Genomic DNA, 15341 nt, shown 5'->3' on the forward strand with positions numbered 1-15341 from the left:
TTATTCCTTCCTAGGAACCAGTTCCATCGTTTTTGGTTAGTGTTAGAAGATAAAATAAAATAAAATATAAAAATGAAAAAAACATGGTTGATTGGAGAGATGAAGAATAAAAAACCCGGTGGTTTTTTTTTTAAATAACAATGCTGTTTTGGTGCTTTAATGTTTTTTAAGATTTAACCTTTCTAATCCTGGACTTATATTATATTTGTCTTTATTAAAAAACATTCTCAACCCAATAACTAGAGTTATTAAGTGAGGTTTCAGAATATGATTTATATTATTCTCTAACATATCCCTTCAAGTGAAAACTCTTTGAACTTGAAACCTGCACAGGTCTACATTACCTTGCGCTTAATATTTATCAAATAAATAAGGATGGTGAGATTCGAATTCGTGACCGTTTGGTCATCAAGACTCTGATACCATGTTAAAGAATCATCTCAACCCAATAGCTTAAACTATGAGGTGGGGTTTCAGGATATGATTTATATTATTCTCTAACGGTTATTGACTCAGAGTTTAATAAACTTTGCTTTATTTAAATATAAATTAAAGAAATGTAGAGAAATAATATTATCCACAGATACGTAATTAACCTGTTCATACAGTCATTATCTATAAAATTAAAAGAAAAAAAAGGGGGAATCGAAGCATAGTTTGTTTCACTTTTCCACCACATGTAAGTGGATACGGCGGCTTCGAAGTCATTGTCAACCTTACTCACGGATGTCAATTTGAGTGTTGTCTTTCGCAAGACAAATTAGACCTTTATAATAAATAAATGCATGCCATTACTCATTTTCTTTAGCATAGTTTGCGTGAGCTGCGAGATAAATTGACTCCACACTTTTTTTCTAACTAAGAATTAGGCCACCGCTTCAATTTTCACACAGAAACTGCCCCATTTAGCCCCCCTTTTTTTTTGTTTTTAATTCGGCAAGCAAACCTTCGTTGATTTTTGTTCATATCTAATTTGCTCTACAATTAGCTTATTTTGCCAACTCACTTCTATTGAAACAGTAAGCAAACTCATGTATCGAATCTACCCCATGTAAAATTGGTAAGCTAACTCAGTTATAGATTTGAGAAAAAATAAAAGGAAAAAACATGATTCATCCTATTAAAAATTCCAGTTGACTAGATCAAAATTCAGTTTTTATACTGTTGATATTTTTTTAAAAAAAAAATTATCATGTTGATATTTTTTTTAAAAAAAGAAGAAATAAGGGGTCAACCTTGCGTGTTCCGGACCTCAATTCAAATCTATTTTTACAACTATAATCCTACAATAATACCAATAATTAAAACAATGTTAACACAAATTAATGAATCACTTGGAATCATAAGTTATCAGTGGACCCTTACTGCTCCTGGTGGAACCAAAACAGCCGCAGCCGCAGCAGATGGTTTTAAAAAGTTGAATACACATAGAATTAGGTGGTCCAATTATTAAAAAGGGCTTCACATGTACCATAATTTTTTTTATTAACATGAATATTTGGATAAATTTATATATATTTTAATTAATTTTATAAATTTTAAAATTAATAATATATAAATCTCTAATAACTCTAAAATTTATAAAACTCAAACTAATAATATATAAAAAACAAATCTAAAATCTAATTAATTAAGATATACCCCATTGAATTATCATAAAAATTTACTTGACCGAGTAACAACCATGACTTCTTAATTAAAATTAGATATTTAAAAAGTCAATGACACACAATAATTTATTTGCACTCTTCAATTTTATTTTATTTATTTAACAGGAGCAGCGCTCATAATTCAAGACATTTACCCTATCTTACCAAAAAAAATTTAAGTATTTTTGTACAGGTTTTTATCCATCAGGCTAAATTTATTTTTCTCATATGACATCTAAGCGTCTATGATAAAATTAGAAAGTTCATAAAAAAAAAAACACTATTTTTCATGTTTTATATAAAATTCAGATATTGATGATAAAAAGATTCTACCGCTTTAACCATTTTGCTAGCGAGAATTTATAACATTAGCCACCAAGAACAAAATAAATATTTAAGAATTCCAGGGAGACGATTCATGCGTAAATTTTATAATATGGTAGGCCAGAACTACTATTTTTGCTTTATATACCAAAGCATTAATGGTCAGCTGTTCATTGCGCACCCATCACAAAGTCTCTTGCTCTCTCTCTCTCTTGCGCACAAGTCATCGACTGATACTTCTGATCAGTCTTCCTTCCCGTCCTGTGGCAAAATGGGGTGCAAGTCATCTGACAAGCCAAAGCTAAAGCCAAAGCACAGGAAAGGCTTGTGGTCACCTGAAGAAGATCAAAGGCTCAGAAACTATGTCCTTAAACATGGCCATGGATGTTGGAGCTCTGTCCCCATTAATGCTGGTATGTATTTACTGCAAGCTCATAATTATTCACCAATCAGTGCATTGCAACCCATCATGCCATCTTGCTAATGCACTTGAATTTGAATAAGAAATAAAAAAAAATAAATCATTGTATGTTGATTATAGGCACATATTAACAGAGTTCTATTAGTTTTCAGGACTTTACTGTATCGGATAGCATTGTTTAGCAGGGACGAATCTGTTCTTATATTCCCAGAACATTGAATTTTTCTTGAGCATGAGTGATTCAACTTAGAAGCATTTATTATTGCCATGAACGTTTCTATGGTTGGACAAAAGGTTTCATGTTGATGAGACTGGTTTGATTTATTAATGTTGAGTGCGTGTTATATAGTTTTGATTAATCAATATTTTAACATTATTGTTTACATTATCTTTTTAAATACTCTTGTACAAGTAATTTGTCAATAAAATAATGGCCAAGTATCATGTAAAAAACCATCAAAATTACTGGAAAGTCTTCATGACTCTTGGGTTAAGCCAAGCTTAAGACTTACCAACCTCTCATCATCAATTGGCTAATTCAGTTGGCTCATTCTTTGGTTAACTTAGTTAGGAATTTAGATGGCAGCTTGCATCATCCAGACAGCATTTGTAGTAGAATCTCTAAATTTCAAGAGAAAAGGATTGATGGTGGCTTCCTCTTAAAATAACTAGAAAGCCCTTATGAGTTGACTTTTTAAGGTCTTCTTGATCATGAAACCCTAAATATTGTGCTAATGCAGGCTTGCAGAGGAATGGGAAGAGCTGCAGACTAAGATGGATTAATTACTTGAGACCAGGATTAAAAAGAGGGATGTTTTCTGCACAAGAAGAGGAGACAATCCTGGCCCTTCATCACATGTTAGGCAACAAGTAAGCAGACTTAATCCCAAATAATTATAATTACTGTACTAAAAGGTAACACTCTTGAAGAATTAAGGACCGCCCTTAACACCTTTCTGCTATTAGGTGGGTGACCCCTTCAAAGAAAATTAATTAGTAGGAGTTAGGACTTGGATGATCATGATCATTTAGGTCAAATAATATAAATTTACAAGAAAATTATGATAATATAGATTATTATTCGGTGCTAGCCTAGCATGCATTTTCTGAACTGTCTAGCAAGGCAACTGCCTCCACCAGATCAAGCTACATTATGCTATGAGGGCACCCAGAGGACTTTTTTTATCAACAGATAACAGACCATTGCAGGTCAACTTGAATTTTGTAACCTAAACAATGATACAAGGAAATAAGAGAATATGATTCGATTTAAAACCCCTGGATTCTTTGCGCCGAATTCGCAGAAACATTATCGGATTAGTGTTTCTGCATTTAGCATTAATTAACTGCTGCATTATTCCTGATCAAAGCAGAAATTTTATGTCTTTTGTGTCAATAAAGCGGAACTAATAGAGACAATCTGTTCTGAACTGACTAGGTGGTCTCAGATAGCACAGCATTTGCCTGGAAGAACGGATAATGAGATAAAGAATCATTGGCATTCCTATTTGAAGAAAAATTTGCTCAAAGACGAAGGGATGGAGTCTTTGAAAAGAACAAAATCTGACAGCTCAAACTCAGACATTATGGAACTTTCACCATCTCCCAAGAGACTCAAAATGCAAGCTTCAAGTTTTGAGTCATCAATGAGTGCAGAAAAACCATCAGCTGATATCAACCGGTCAGTTCCGCAGATGTTTGAGTCTCCTAACAAACCTAAAGGAAGCTCCTTATTACCAAAGGTTATGTTTGCAGAGTGGCTTTCACTTGAAAGCTTCGCGAGTTTAGGTGAGCCTATGGATTCAAAGAGTACACTTGATCATAATACAATCTTCCAAGACAATTTCTTGCATGATTACTTACTGGATGAAAGAGCATTTGGTGGTGAGTATCATAATTCACTAAGCGATGGTTCGAGCGGCGACATTTTTAGTTCGGAATTCAAGTTTGAGAGCCAGAGTCCAGGGAATGAGTTTGATTTTAGCTCTGCAGAGGATTTATGTAGTGACTTCAACTTGAGCAACATTAGTGATGTGATGTACATATGAGGGCTTGGTTTCCAAAAGCAACTACGAGGAAGAATAATTTCCGATCATACAACAACAGGAAAAAAAAAAAAAAAAGATTGACTCTCAAATAAAAGGGCCTGCCGAAAAAAAAAATCGTAGCTAACTAGGCCCGTTTCAGTTCTTTTCACAAAACCAGGTGTATAGGTGATGAAATAGGCTTTAGTAATCAGTTGAGTTTGTGGTTATTCTTCCGTGTAGTTGCTTTCGGAGACATATAAGAATAAAGAATCTGTCAATTTCTTGTCTCTTGGTGATGATTAATGCTTATAATTTCCATGTTTTCCACACCAAACTTTCTGTTTGATCATTGCTTGCTCCTTTCCACAAGGATCATTCTCTTTGATTATGCAAATATTGAGAAGGTTTTTAACTCAATTCATCTCCAAAGTACTGGAAGTGAGAACCTCTTTTTTAAGCATTTGATAAAGGAGAATCACAACAGAGTTTAGTGCTGCTTCATCTGATAGATTAAGAAAAAATCATTCCATGTTATTCAAAGGTTTTAGATCCATTAGCTTTTCGATAACTTCAGAGCGAAAACTCAGTACCAACACTTTGAGCAGGCATAAGGTTGTGCATGGAGGCATAAAAAACTCCTGTCAATCCTGGGATTTATCAATGTGCATTTGAAATTAAGACATGTATATTATTCCTAAGTAGGTACTGAATCACATTGATTAGTGTTCAAGTTCACAAAGGAGATGATGTTTTCTAACATTACTTAATGAAGGGCAAGGGCTCACACGATTTCTTCTGCATAAAAAAAAAATCTCCACAGACATTGATGGAACATTATATAATTAATTTGGTTGTAAGATATTCATACTTCACTGTAGTCTAAGGTTTCTGATTATGATGTTTTTTTTTTCTCTTCAAATAATATTTTGAACTCTTTCATGAATTCTAAACGATGAAATCATCTGTGAGAATTAGGGTGGCCCATAACAGGATAGTAGCAACTGCAGCAATGAATGTAAGTGGTGTCCATTTCAGTGCAATCACCAGTTGGGGCAAAAACATTAAAATTCGGATGATAAGAGAAAGGTAATTAACCTTGTGTTTTGTATAGGGCTAAAGAAAATGAAAGAGCAGGACATATTCCATTTTTCTCATCAATTAATTCTACATTTGTAAAAGAAAACATGGGGTGGTGGAAAAAGATGGAAAGTCTTTGAGAAGTAAAGAGAATATTCATTTCCTTTTTTCTACATCTTTCTCTGCTTTATTGCTTTAATGTTGGATCTGATAAGATTTTCAACTTGAGTGGGAAAAATGTTCAGGAAAGAGGATATCCACTGCCTTCTTTTTCCCCCATGGACAACTATTTCTTAGAAAAAGGTGGCATATCAAAACTGAAAGTATAAGATACACACAAAATAATGCTAAAGGAGCTCTAAAAGTCAGCGATAGAACTCAAAACTCGAGACTTATTGAAACGTTCAAGCTGAACAATTCTTCTCTGACCTGGAATTGGCAATGGGGTAATGGAAGAGAGTGGAAATAAATGCATCTGACCTGTCTTGGGCATCCAATTCGAAAGCCTGTGGATAGAGTGTGCTTTACTGGGTCCAGTTACCAAATGGCCCCATGAGAGGGCATGCTCCGCACTTTCATGTAAATTGTAGCATTAAGCATTCCAGAAAGCAAACTCATTAATGGAGGGGCTCTATAATTCAAGACTTCTGGGCTTGTAGAGACCCTCTTGTTTTATTTAGCCTTAGCATCATTGACCCCAGGGGGGGATGCAAAGGCAATGGCAATTTTGCTAGACCGCCTGTCAACCTGTGGTTAATTGGGTTATCTGAAAGGATCCTTTTTTTTTTCCAGTAAAATGTATATATACATATACATATCTTGCTATTCCATCAACCACTAAAACCAATTAGCTCGGCTGATCGATCAAAGAGTCGACGACAGGTCAGGCCCAACTCCTGTCAACAGTGAAGAATATTAAATTGTTTGGTTAGGTGGCTGGGCCACGACCCAACCACTAGAACGGCCAGCGTAGCTGACTAGTCAATAGCCTTAAGCAGTACTATATGGGCCTGACTCAGTGTCATGCAGATTTCCAGTAACCCAGCGCTGACAGAGTTGCGAGTTACGACTCTCTAATTAACTCAGTGGAGGACCGAGCTATCTGGTGCTCGAACTGCCAATGCTTCTCTCTCCAACGTGTCTTCTTCACCACCACCTCTTGATAATGGCACAGCGAAGCACATCTCTCAACACCTCCTTCTATATTTTAAAGATAAAAGGACTGCTATAAGAACCTCCGGAACTCATTAATTCGAGGCCTTCCCCAAGCTATGGCCTTCCCAAATGAGCACCAATCTTTCCAAATTAATACAGATGAGAAAATAATTTCCAAATATTGCATACACATCTCACAATCTTTTTTTTTTGTGTGTGTGTGTGTGTTTAGCGCTTGTCCAAACTAAAAATAATTGAGTGTCTGCACGCTCCAGAACAAAAATCTTTTAAGTGTTTGGTGCTTAATACACAGATTGTTTTATATATTTATTTCATTGAAATCTTTTCAATTATATTAGAGATGGTACAATAGAGATTCGGTGTCGTTCCATATTCTCATTATATTTTCTCTTTTCTACTTCTATTACCATGTTACCTTCCTTTTTTCTTCTTCCTTCTCCACTCAAACTCATATTTGGTTCCTTATGTTTTATATATATTAAATTAATTTTTTATTTATCATTTTTTTCGGGGTATTTGAGAGTGTAATAATAGTTACTTTTCAAAGTATTTTTTTTCTTGAAAATACATCAAAATAATATTTTTTTTATTTTTTTAAATTATTTTTAACATTGGCATATTAAAATGATTCAAAAAGTTAAAAAATTAATTTTAAATAACCTTTTTAAAAAATAATGAAATACATTACACTGCAACTCATAAAGCTTTTTAATCGATTAAAAAAGTGTTTGTTTATTCGGTAGCTTCTGCCTTTAAAAGTTCACTGCATAAACATGTGTTTGATAACATTAAAATGTAACTGGCTTTTCATGTGAGACCCGTGTTTTTTTATTGAAATGACGGTCCGTGAGAGAGCTGCTTCTCACGTTTGCAAATCAATAACATTAAAATGTAACTGACTTTTTATTTGGGACCCATGTTTTTTTATTGAAATGACGGTCTGTGAGATAGCTGCTTCTCACGTTTGCAAATCAAGTGAATATAATTTACTTGGACACTGTGCATTCTAAGAAATGAATAGTACTCAAATGAATTAATTTATCTAGCATGAACAGTACAATAATTATAATTACTTATATTTAAAAAAATATAAAATAATAATTTAAAACTGGAAAAAAAATAAAAATCTTCAAAAATAAATCCATCTCCTATTCCAAATACTCCAAAGTGTTTTTGTTTGGGGCATTTTAGAAGACCAGAGATCATGTCAGAATCTTTTTGCATAAAACACACACAAAAAGCTCTTTCTTGGAAACAGGCACATAAAGCTTTGTACATGCTCTCAGTTTACCAGCTTTTTCTTTCTTTGTCAACACAGCTCCTCACGTTTCTTTTTGCGGTTTGAATGCACCTTTTTGTTTTTTTTAAAAAAAAAATTAGTATTTTTCATTTTAAGATAATGATATTAAAAATATTTTTTAAAAAAATAATAATTTAAAAAACAGGCACTTTTTTCACGCAAATGTACTTTTTCTTTCACGTTTTATTGATTGAATATGGTGCCGTTTGGGAACGCGGGTGGTCATACGGATACATACAAGCCATATGGCGATGACCTATAACTACGATGTGAACTCTCTCTATCCCTTTGTAATTGTAATGAGGGTGTGCCAGTCTGGCATGGAAATCTGGATGGCAAGGACTTAGATAGCATCTTTGGATTTATTGAGGCATATGTGGTATGTCCGAAGACTATCAAGAAGCCCTTTCTACCCTACCGGGACAAGAATAAGACTCTCATCTTTCCAACCAGGAAATTTATTGGGTGGCTGTGTTTCTAAAAAAATTTATTTTTTTTTTTGCTAAAATTTAATATGATTTGTACGTTTTGGATCGTTTTGATGTGCTGATATCAAAAATAATTTTTAAAAAATGAAAAAACATCGTTGGCATATATTTTAGCACGAAAAGTTATTTGAAAAGCACCCGCAACCACACTACCAAACACGCTCTATATCAAACACTATCACGAAAATAACTGATTCTCTCTCTTGATCGAGATTTAAAAATTCGTTGTCAATTTACTCTTTACAATAAAGCTGATTTTATAATTGTAATTGAGTTTCACACAATTACACAATTGTAATAAAATATCAAAACTATAAGTATAATAAACCTTCACCAATATCTATAATCGAAATGAGAAATAAAGAGTATAGAACGCATTTATAATCCTTCATCGCAATTTAACCAAACATTTTTCATGAATACAGACCACACTATCATTGAAAAGAGAATGACACGTCATTCCCAAAACCACAATGAAAATAGGACCTTCCTCATTGCATGTTTTCCCATGCGTCACTTAAATGATACGGAGCTTATAATACATGGACGCATCAATAATTTTTTTAAAATAATATTTAAAAATTTAAAATTATAAAATCACCGTTAACAAAATGTAAAAATAACAATAAAATAAATTGAAAAAGATCAAAATACACTAACATGTATATTTTCCTCTTTTCCAAGAATATGTTCATAATTACTTTTAATATTTTTTAAAAAAGACAAAAAGCACTTTGCTTAAAGATTTATTTTTGGGAAAAAATAATTATTGTACGGTGACATAAAAAAATGTCCGAACTATTTAGTTCATAATTAATTTTACAATAATGAATATATTTCATAAAAAAAATTACTCGGGCTAAATTAATTTTTTTAAAAAGATAAAAAAACACTTTACTTAAAGATTAATTTTTTAAGAACTAAATAATTATTACATGGAAGGAAAAAAAACATGTCTTAGATATTTTGTTTCTAATTAATTTTGTAATAATGAATGTATTTCGTAACAAAAAAAAATTACCTAGACTGAATATTTTTTTAACAAGGACAAAATTATATTTATAATCTTCCAATCCATATTTTTTTTTTAATATAGAGCCACAGATTAGTTTTTTTTTTTCAAAAAAAAATAATCGATACCTCACTCGATCCTCTGGCAATAATTCTGATGATGGCATCTTTCAAGGTTACTTGACCTGGCACTTGACAGTCTAGTTAAAGTAAATGCTGACCCTATGAAATATGTATGAATAAAAATAATGCTTTGCTTGTTTCAAGCATCAAAACCCCGGATGTCAAATCCCATCAAATGATTTTTTTTTTTCTCATTGAGAGGTGAAACCTTTTAGTAGTACTGTCATATAACTGAGAGAGCTTGATGGGTTTTGTTGTCTGACAGGAAAGAAGATGGGAAGGGGACCTTGTTGTGATCAAGATGGAGTAAAGAAAGGACCTTGGACTCCTGAAGAAGACCATCTCTTGGTTCAGTATATTCAAAAAAATGGTTTCGGTAGCTGGCATAGCCTCCCTAAGAAAGCAGGTTTTACTTTCGTTTTTGTTTCCCATCTTTTGGTATATTCTGCTTCAAAGTTCAAAATTTATTGAACCTACTACGTTGAAATTTGAAGAAAGGAAAATGTGTAATGGCTTTGGCTTGGATTTCGGAAGGCAAGTGGCCTTTGATGCTATGTGATTGCAAAGGCCATGTTGTTTATTTCTTATTTCCTGGTTGATTGGAATCTGTGCTTGGTGTTTCTGCTATTTTAACTTGTTAAAAAGAGAATTTGAGACCACCCTTTACATGATTTCGGGTTTGCCATCTTTTATATGGGTTCTTGTTCTTCTTCCTTTTCTTTTCATGCCCAATGTGTTGCTCTCTAATTTTCTCACCCTTGCTGCTTTGCTGAGCACTTGTGTAGTTGTTTAGCTGCATCTGCTCGGGAACTTTTAAGTATGTTGACTAGAGAAACACAATTGTACAAAATCCAATAGCTAGCCTTCAACACAATACAGTTTTGATTAATTAAAGTTGAATATTTGAGGAGACACTTCCGCAACTTGGATAAGTTAATATTTGAACCTTAATTAGGTGAAAACTAAATCTAATGACAATCAAATTCTAGTTGGCTTTGCTGCCAGGAGTTCCTTATTAAACTCTGATTTTGAGTTCCTAGAAGTTTCTGAACAGTGATGTCCTGAAATGTTAAACACGAACAAAATATTATGATCAGGCCTCTTCCGATGTGGGAAAAGCTGTAGGCTTCGGTGGACAAACTATCTTCGCCCTGACATTAAACGGGGTCGCTTCTCTCCTGCAGAAGAGGCCACTATTATTCATCTTCATGGCATCCTCGGTAACAGGTAAGGTGCTGCCTACTCTCATGTTTTCTGTGCATTATCTTTTGTTTGGAGTTTGAAGGAGGATATGAACACGAATATTTTTGAATTCCTGCTATATTTCTAAAACACTTCTTTCCAGTGCTAATATCCGCATGATATTCAACTGAACTTCTATATGTCACGGAGAGGAACTTTTGTATCCCATGTCAATTTCTTCATCAGGATGAAGAAATTACTCTTTGCATTGTTGTTGCTTTCTTGTTTATGGTGCTTCTAAAGGAGAACTTTATTGAACAAAAGGTCTCTATATGGGGGATAGGCCAGATGTAGGATGCACAGATTTCTGCTCATTCATCCGGATATTCATGAATTGCTTCAAGATGAGTTACTGATTTATGGATTTTGAATGAATGTTTCAAATGGTTAGAATTTTGTTGTTGCCTATCAGCATGCTTCCATTTTTTGATAGTATCGTATAATTACATAAAGCATGCCACATCTTTTGATCTTTCTACATTTCTATTTTGTACTCCATGCACTACTTCTCAGGTGGGCACACATTGCATCTCAACTACCTGGAAGAACAGATAATGAGATAAAAAACTTCTGGAACTCCCACCTGAAGAAGCGTCTCGCTTCCATTGGTCCGAAGTTGCAGATCAACCAGCCCTCCTCTTCTAATCCTATCAATATCATGTGTGAATCTCCTTCTTGCCACATGGTACAGTGGGAGAGTGCCAGGGTTGAATCGGAGGCTCGCTTGTCAATGCAGTCATTGCTCGTAAAACATACATCAACAGTCAAGGGCCATCCTGATATCTTTATGCAGTTATGGAACTCTGAAGTTGGGGAAGCATTTCGCAATATCAAAGGAAAAGATGTCGAAACATGTGAAAGTCTTGTATCTGACGCACATCCATGTGTAAAAATTGAATCTGTTTTGCTTGACGACACAGCTCCAGCAACGCCTAACAAAACAAGTACCTCGATTGACACCACTCAGGAACAAGAAGACACTTGCAAACCAAGTGCAGATGTTATGTCTGTTTCAGACTCCATCGGTTCCAATGAATTTGCAGATTCTTCAGATACAGCACTGAAACTATTGCTGGATTTCCCAGGAGGCAATGGTATGGAATTCATAAGAGAAAACTTGCTTGGTTTTAGGTGCGACTGAAACAGCCTCTTACCTTTTGCACGATATGGTGGCACTCCAGGAAGGAGCTGATGGTGATTTTTTGGGTACCCTCCCTGTTTTGCCTTTTGATTTCTAGTATTTAGGCTATCTAGTTTCCTATTTTGGTTAACAACTCTCTGCTTGAAATCGAAGAAGGTAGAGGCAGCAGAGTTTGAAATTGGAATCCAGCAACAGGTTGCTGTGTTTCTAGTTTTCATTCCATGCCTTCTTTGCTAAACTCAAATGGGGTCCAATGGAAAACATTGTCGGATAGAAGAAACCTTTTTAAGGTCTACAGTACAAAGGAGTACCAGAGATGTTTTTGTCTTGTACCAAGTGATCCTGATAGTCCATAGTTGAGTATGAAGTCATGAAGGGTGCCTTTTGTGTATAAAACACCATATTAGCTTAAATACAAGTTTCTTTCTGGTTTTCATCAACAAATATCTGATACTTCGTTCGTAGACAGCGATAGATACACTGAAATTTGCGCTCATCGAAGTGGAACACGTTGTAAAGCTCGCAAAGAAACCTGGATGCATCAGTTTTTATTTATAGAGGAACAGTTGGTGTATTATTATTTTTCTTCCGATTATTGAATTACATAATGTTTAGAAAATATTATAGTTTTCTCTATCTATTTCTTGAGCCGTAATCACGAGGGTTTATAGCCTTAATTTTTATTCACGCCATAAATTGCGTCACATATAGTAAAAGTTTTATCATAAACTGATTTATTGCATAATGTGATGTTTTTTCCCCATTCTGCTGGGGCTGCAAATATAACCTGCAACATGGTATTCCTCTGTCTGGATGAGCTATGAATAACATGGCCCACTCCTTGTCTGGTCTGACATTATGAAGAAAACTATACTTTCTATTCAATTGGGTCCATTCATTGGAGAGAGACAATGCTAGAGAGTTTCGTAATCTTTAATGTTCTGATAAATTGAGGGCTGTCTCCCCCATAAACAGAGGCACACAGCAGAACCACTTATCTTTTGTCTCTCTGAATTGCTCTTGTACTTCAGTTTCCGTTTACTTCATGATTCATATAAGCTTCTTACAAACTCATTCAGTTAATTTTCCAAACAACATCTTGAAATGTTCTATACACACAAATACATCAACATGGACGAACAGAATAAATGAACACTTCTCAATTCTCCCCTTTTGAAACAGCATATAAACAAACAAACACTAACAAATAAAGGCTTAAAAATAAACAAATAATACAATTTTCAATCAAACCTGAGAAATTATAGCCTAAAAAATTCCAAGAAGCTTCTTCGGAGAACTTCCAGTGGCACGATATTTCTCAGCCATCTCTTCAGCCTTGAGAAGATCTTCCCCGCGTTTAGCTTCGACAATCGCCTTCTTTTCTTCTGCTTCCTTGTGAATCATTGCGATTTTGTTCTTCATTTTCTCCATACATTCTGCCTTTTTCTTCTCAAGTTGTTCCTGCTCATATGCAAGTATAATCAATGATGTCAAACCACTAACTTTACCAGCGACAACCATTACACAGCCTGAATAATTTGGTTGGCATCCAAAATATGGTTAGTTGCTTCATATCAACAAAAATAAAACAACTAAATATTTAGGGGACCATATGGATAATCAAGACAAAAGTTTCACAAGTCTCTCTTGAAACATAAACTAAGGCTTGTTGCTACCTCAATCTTCTTCAACTCAGCCTCCACAGATGCTTTCTTGCTGTTCTCCCATGATGTAATGGAAGAAAGTTTTTTGTGAGCTCTGCACAGTAGATTTACCAAATTCAATTAGGTAGAAAAATCATCATTAAAAAGGAAAAAAGCACTACAAGTACAATAAGAACATCACTGTATCAGAAAATAAAATTTTTAGAGCAGAAGAATATCATCATCATTGTTTTCATTTGAAGTCTGGAGATTTAAGAATCATAGCTCAGTAGTATTTTAAAATCATTCTGAGACATCAAAGAGAAAATTAAGAACTTGGCTATGTATAAATAAGCTGGAAACTACTCGAAAGAAAGAAAAAGACATTTGCTACTAGAGAAAGCTCTTACTTGTTTTCTGCTTTGGACTTCTCACTCTCTTCCCATGCTTTGACAAGTGATATCCTCTTCTCTGTTGCAACCCTTGCAAGAACAGCATCTATACCAAAAAAATAAAAAAGTTGATTGCTTAAACTGCTATAAATTGATCAAAGAACAACTTAAAGATCTAACAATAGGTACCTCTATTGACAGAGCCCTCTTTTTTCTCCTCAGCAGATTCAGAAGCTACAGCCCCACACAAAAAAAATCAAATTCAAGGTGACATATATCAGATAACAAAGCACACAGAGTTTTTTTTTTTTTTTTCTAATGTCTTCAAGATTCTAAAAGATTCTTTAAATCATAGTCTAAGCAGAATAAAAAAGATACTCAAAAAAAGAAGAAGAGAGAAACACAAGGTTACAAAATTACCAAATACCAGAAAATTTAAAATCTATAGTGGATAAAGGGAAGAGGAAAGAAAGGAACATATTACTCTCAATAACAGCAACTGCTTCTGACTCCGCCACCTTCTCTTCAGCAACAGAAGGAGGGATCACAGTTTTCTCCTCAGCCACATCTTTTGGAGCCTCAGCTACAGGTTCAGGTTCAGTTTCAGCTGGTGGTGGAGGAGTTGTCTCTGATGGGGTTTCAGTTTCCACCTTCTTTGTGATCTCCTCCTCTGCCATATCCTTCAACACGAGCTAAAAAAAGAATTATGGAGCCGACAAAAAACTACAAGAAGATAGCTATAAAGATAACAGAGGTGGCTAGTAACGGTGAGAGAGAGATACGAGAGGAATAAGAGGGAGGGCTAGTTGGGATCTTATAGTTGGAAGAGGGTAACTGTATCTTGAAAACCTGAGCTGGCTGGTAGGTCTACTCTTTGTTTCTTGGCACTTCGCGCGCGCGTTGTCTATGTTATATGCGTTGGCGGAGAGTGACACTGACTCTCCTACTTGAATCTTTTTTGTGTGTGCCTTGAAGCAACAACTTGTCCCTTCCTGTATTCCTAGTGTTCTTGGTTGGTCAGGATGCTTTCTGAATTTGTATCCATGATTCTTAAATTAACTTTCGTTTATGGAGATTGCTTTTTTTCTTTTTTGATCTTGTAAACATTCATACATATATATATGGGAGTTACAAGCATAAATTCATATGACTTAAACGCTAGAATTTAGATATACTTAATCAAGTTTGAGATTCTGCAGGCTCAAAACGTAAGGGGATTTACGTTTTATGTCATTATTTTGGTTCAAATCTTAAAAAGAAAATGATAAGAAAGAAAATTTTATTCCATCACTAATCTCGGTGTATATTTGTACACGCAACCGATTAA

The 15341-nt window shown here is 34.5% G+C and overlaps 3 protein-coding genes across 3 annotated transcripts; 2 read left to right on the top strand and 1 right to left on the bottom strand.

The window, feature by feature from the left end:
• Positions 1-2159: 2159 nt before the first annotated feature.
• On the top strand, positions 2160-4708 carry LOC133675661 (transcription factor LAF1-like). Its single transcript, XM_062097111.1, has 3 exons — positions 2160-2386; positions 3135-3264; positions 3833-4708. Exons 1-3 carry the CDS (start codon positions 2245-2247, stop codon positions 4440-4442), a joined length of 882 nt encoding a protein of 293 aa, XP_061953095.1. The 5' UTR covers positions 2160-2244; the 3' UTR covers positions 4443-4708.
• A 5054-nt stretch (positions 4709-9762) lies between these two features.
• LOC133675128 (transcription factor MYB17-like) lies at positions 9763-12538 on the top strand. Its single transcript, XM_062096405.1, has 3 exons — positions 9763-10002; positions 10694-10823; positions 11352-12538. Exons 1-3 carry the CDS (start codon positions 9870-9872, stop codon positions 11977-11979), a joined length of 891 nt encoding a protein of 296 aa, XP_061952389.1. The 5' UTR covers positions 9763-9869; the 3' UTR covers positions 11980-12538.
• A 501-nt stretch (positions 12539-13039) lies between these two features.
• LOC133675338 (remorin) lies at positions 13040-14914 on the bottom strand. Its single transcript, XM_062096688.1, has 5 exons — positions 14499-14914; positions 14204-14248; positions 14033-14120; positions 13656-13737; positions 13040-13440 (listed from the first exon to the last, which is right to left on the bottom strand). The coding sequence occupies exons 1-5, from the start codon at positions 14689-14691 to the stop codon at positions 13246-13248; spliced, it is 603 nt and encodes a 200-aa protein (XP_061952672.1). The 5' UTR covers positions 14692-14914; the 3' UTR covers positions 13040-13245.
• Between the last annotated feature and the right edge of the window lie 427 nt (positions 14915-15341).

Source organism: Populus nigra, chromosome 16, assembly GCF_951802175.1.
Source record: "Populus nigra chromosome 16, ddPopNigr1.1, whole genome shotgun sequence".
In the NCBI taxonomy this organism is placed as follows: domain Eukaryota; kingdom Viridiplantae; phylum Streptophyta; class Magnoliopsida; order Malpighiales; family Salicaceae; genus Populus; species Populus nigra.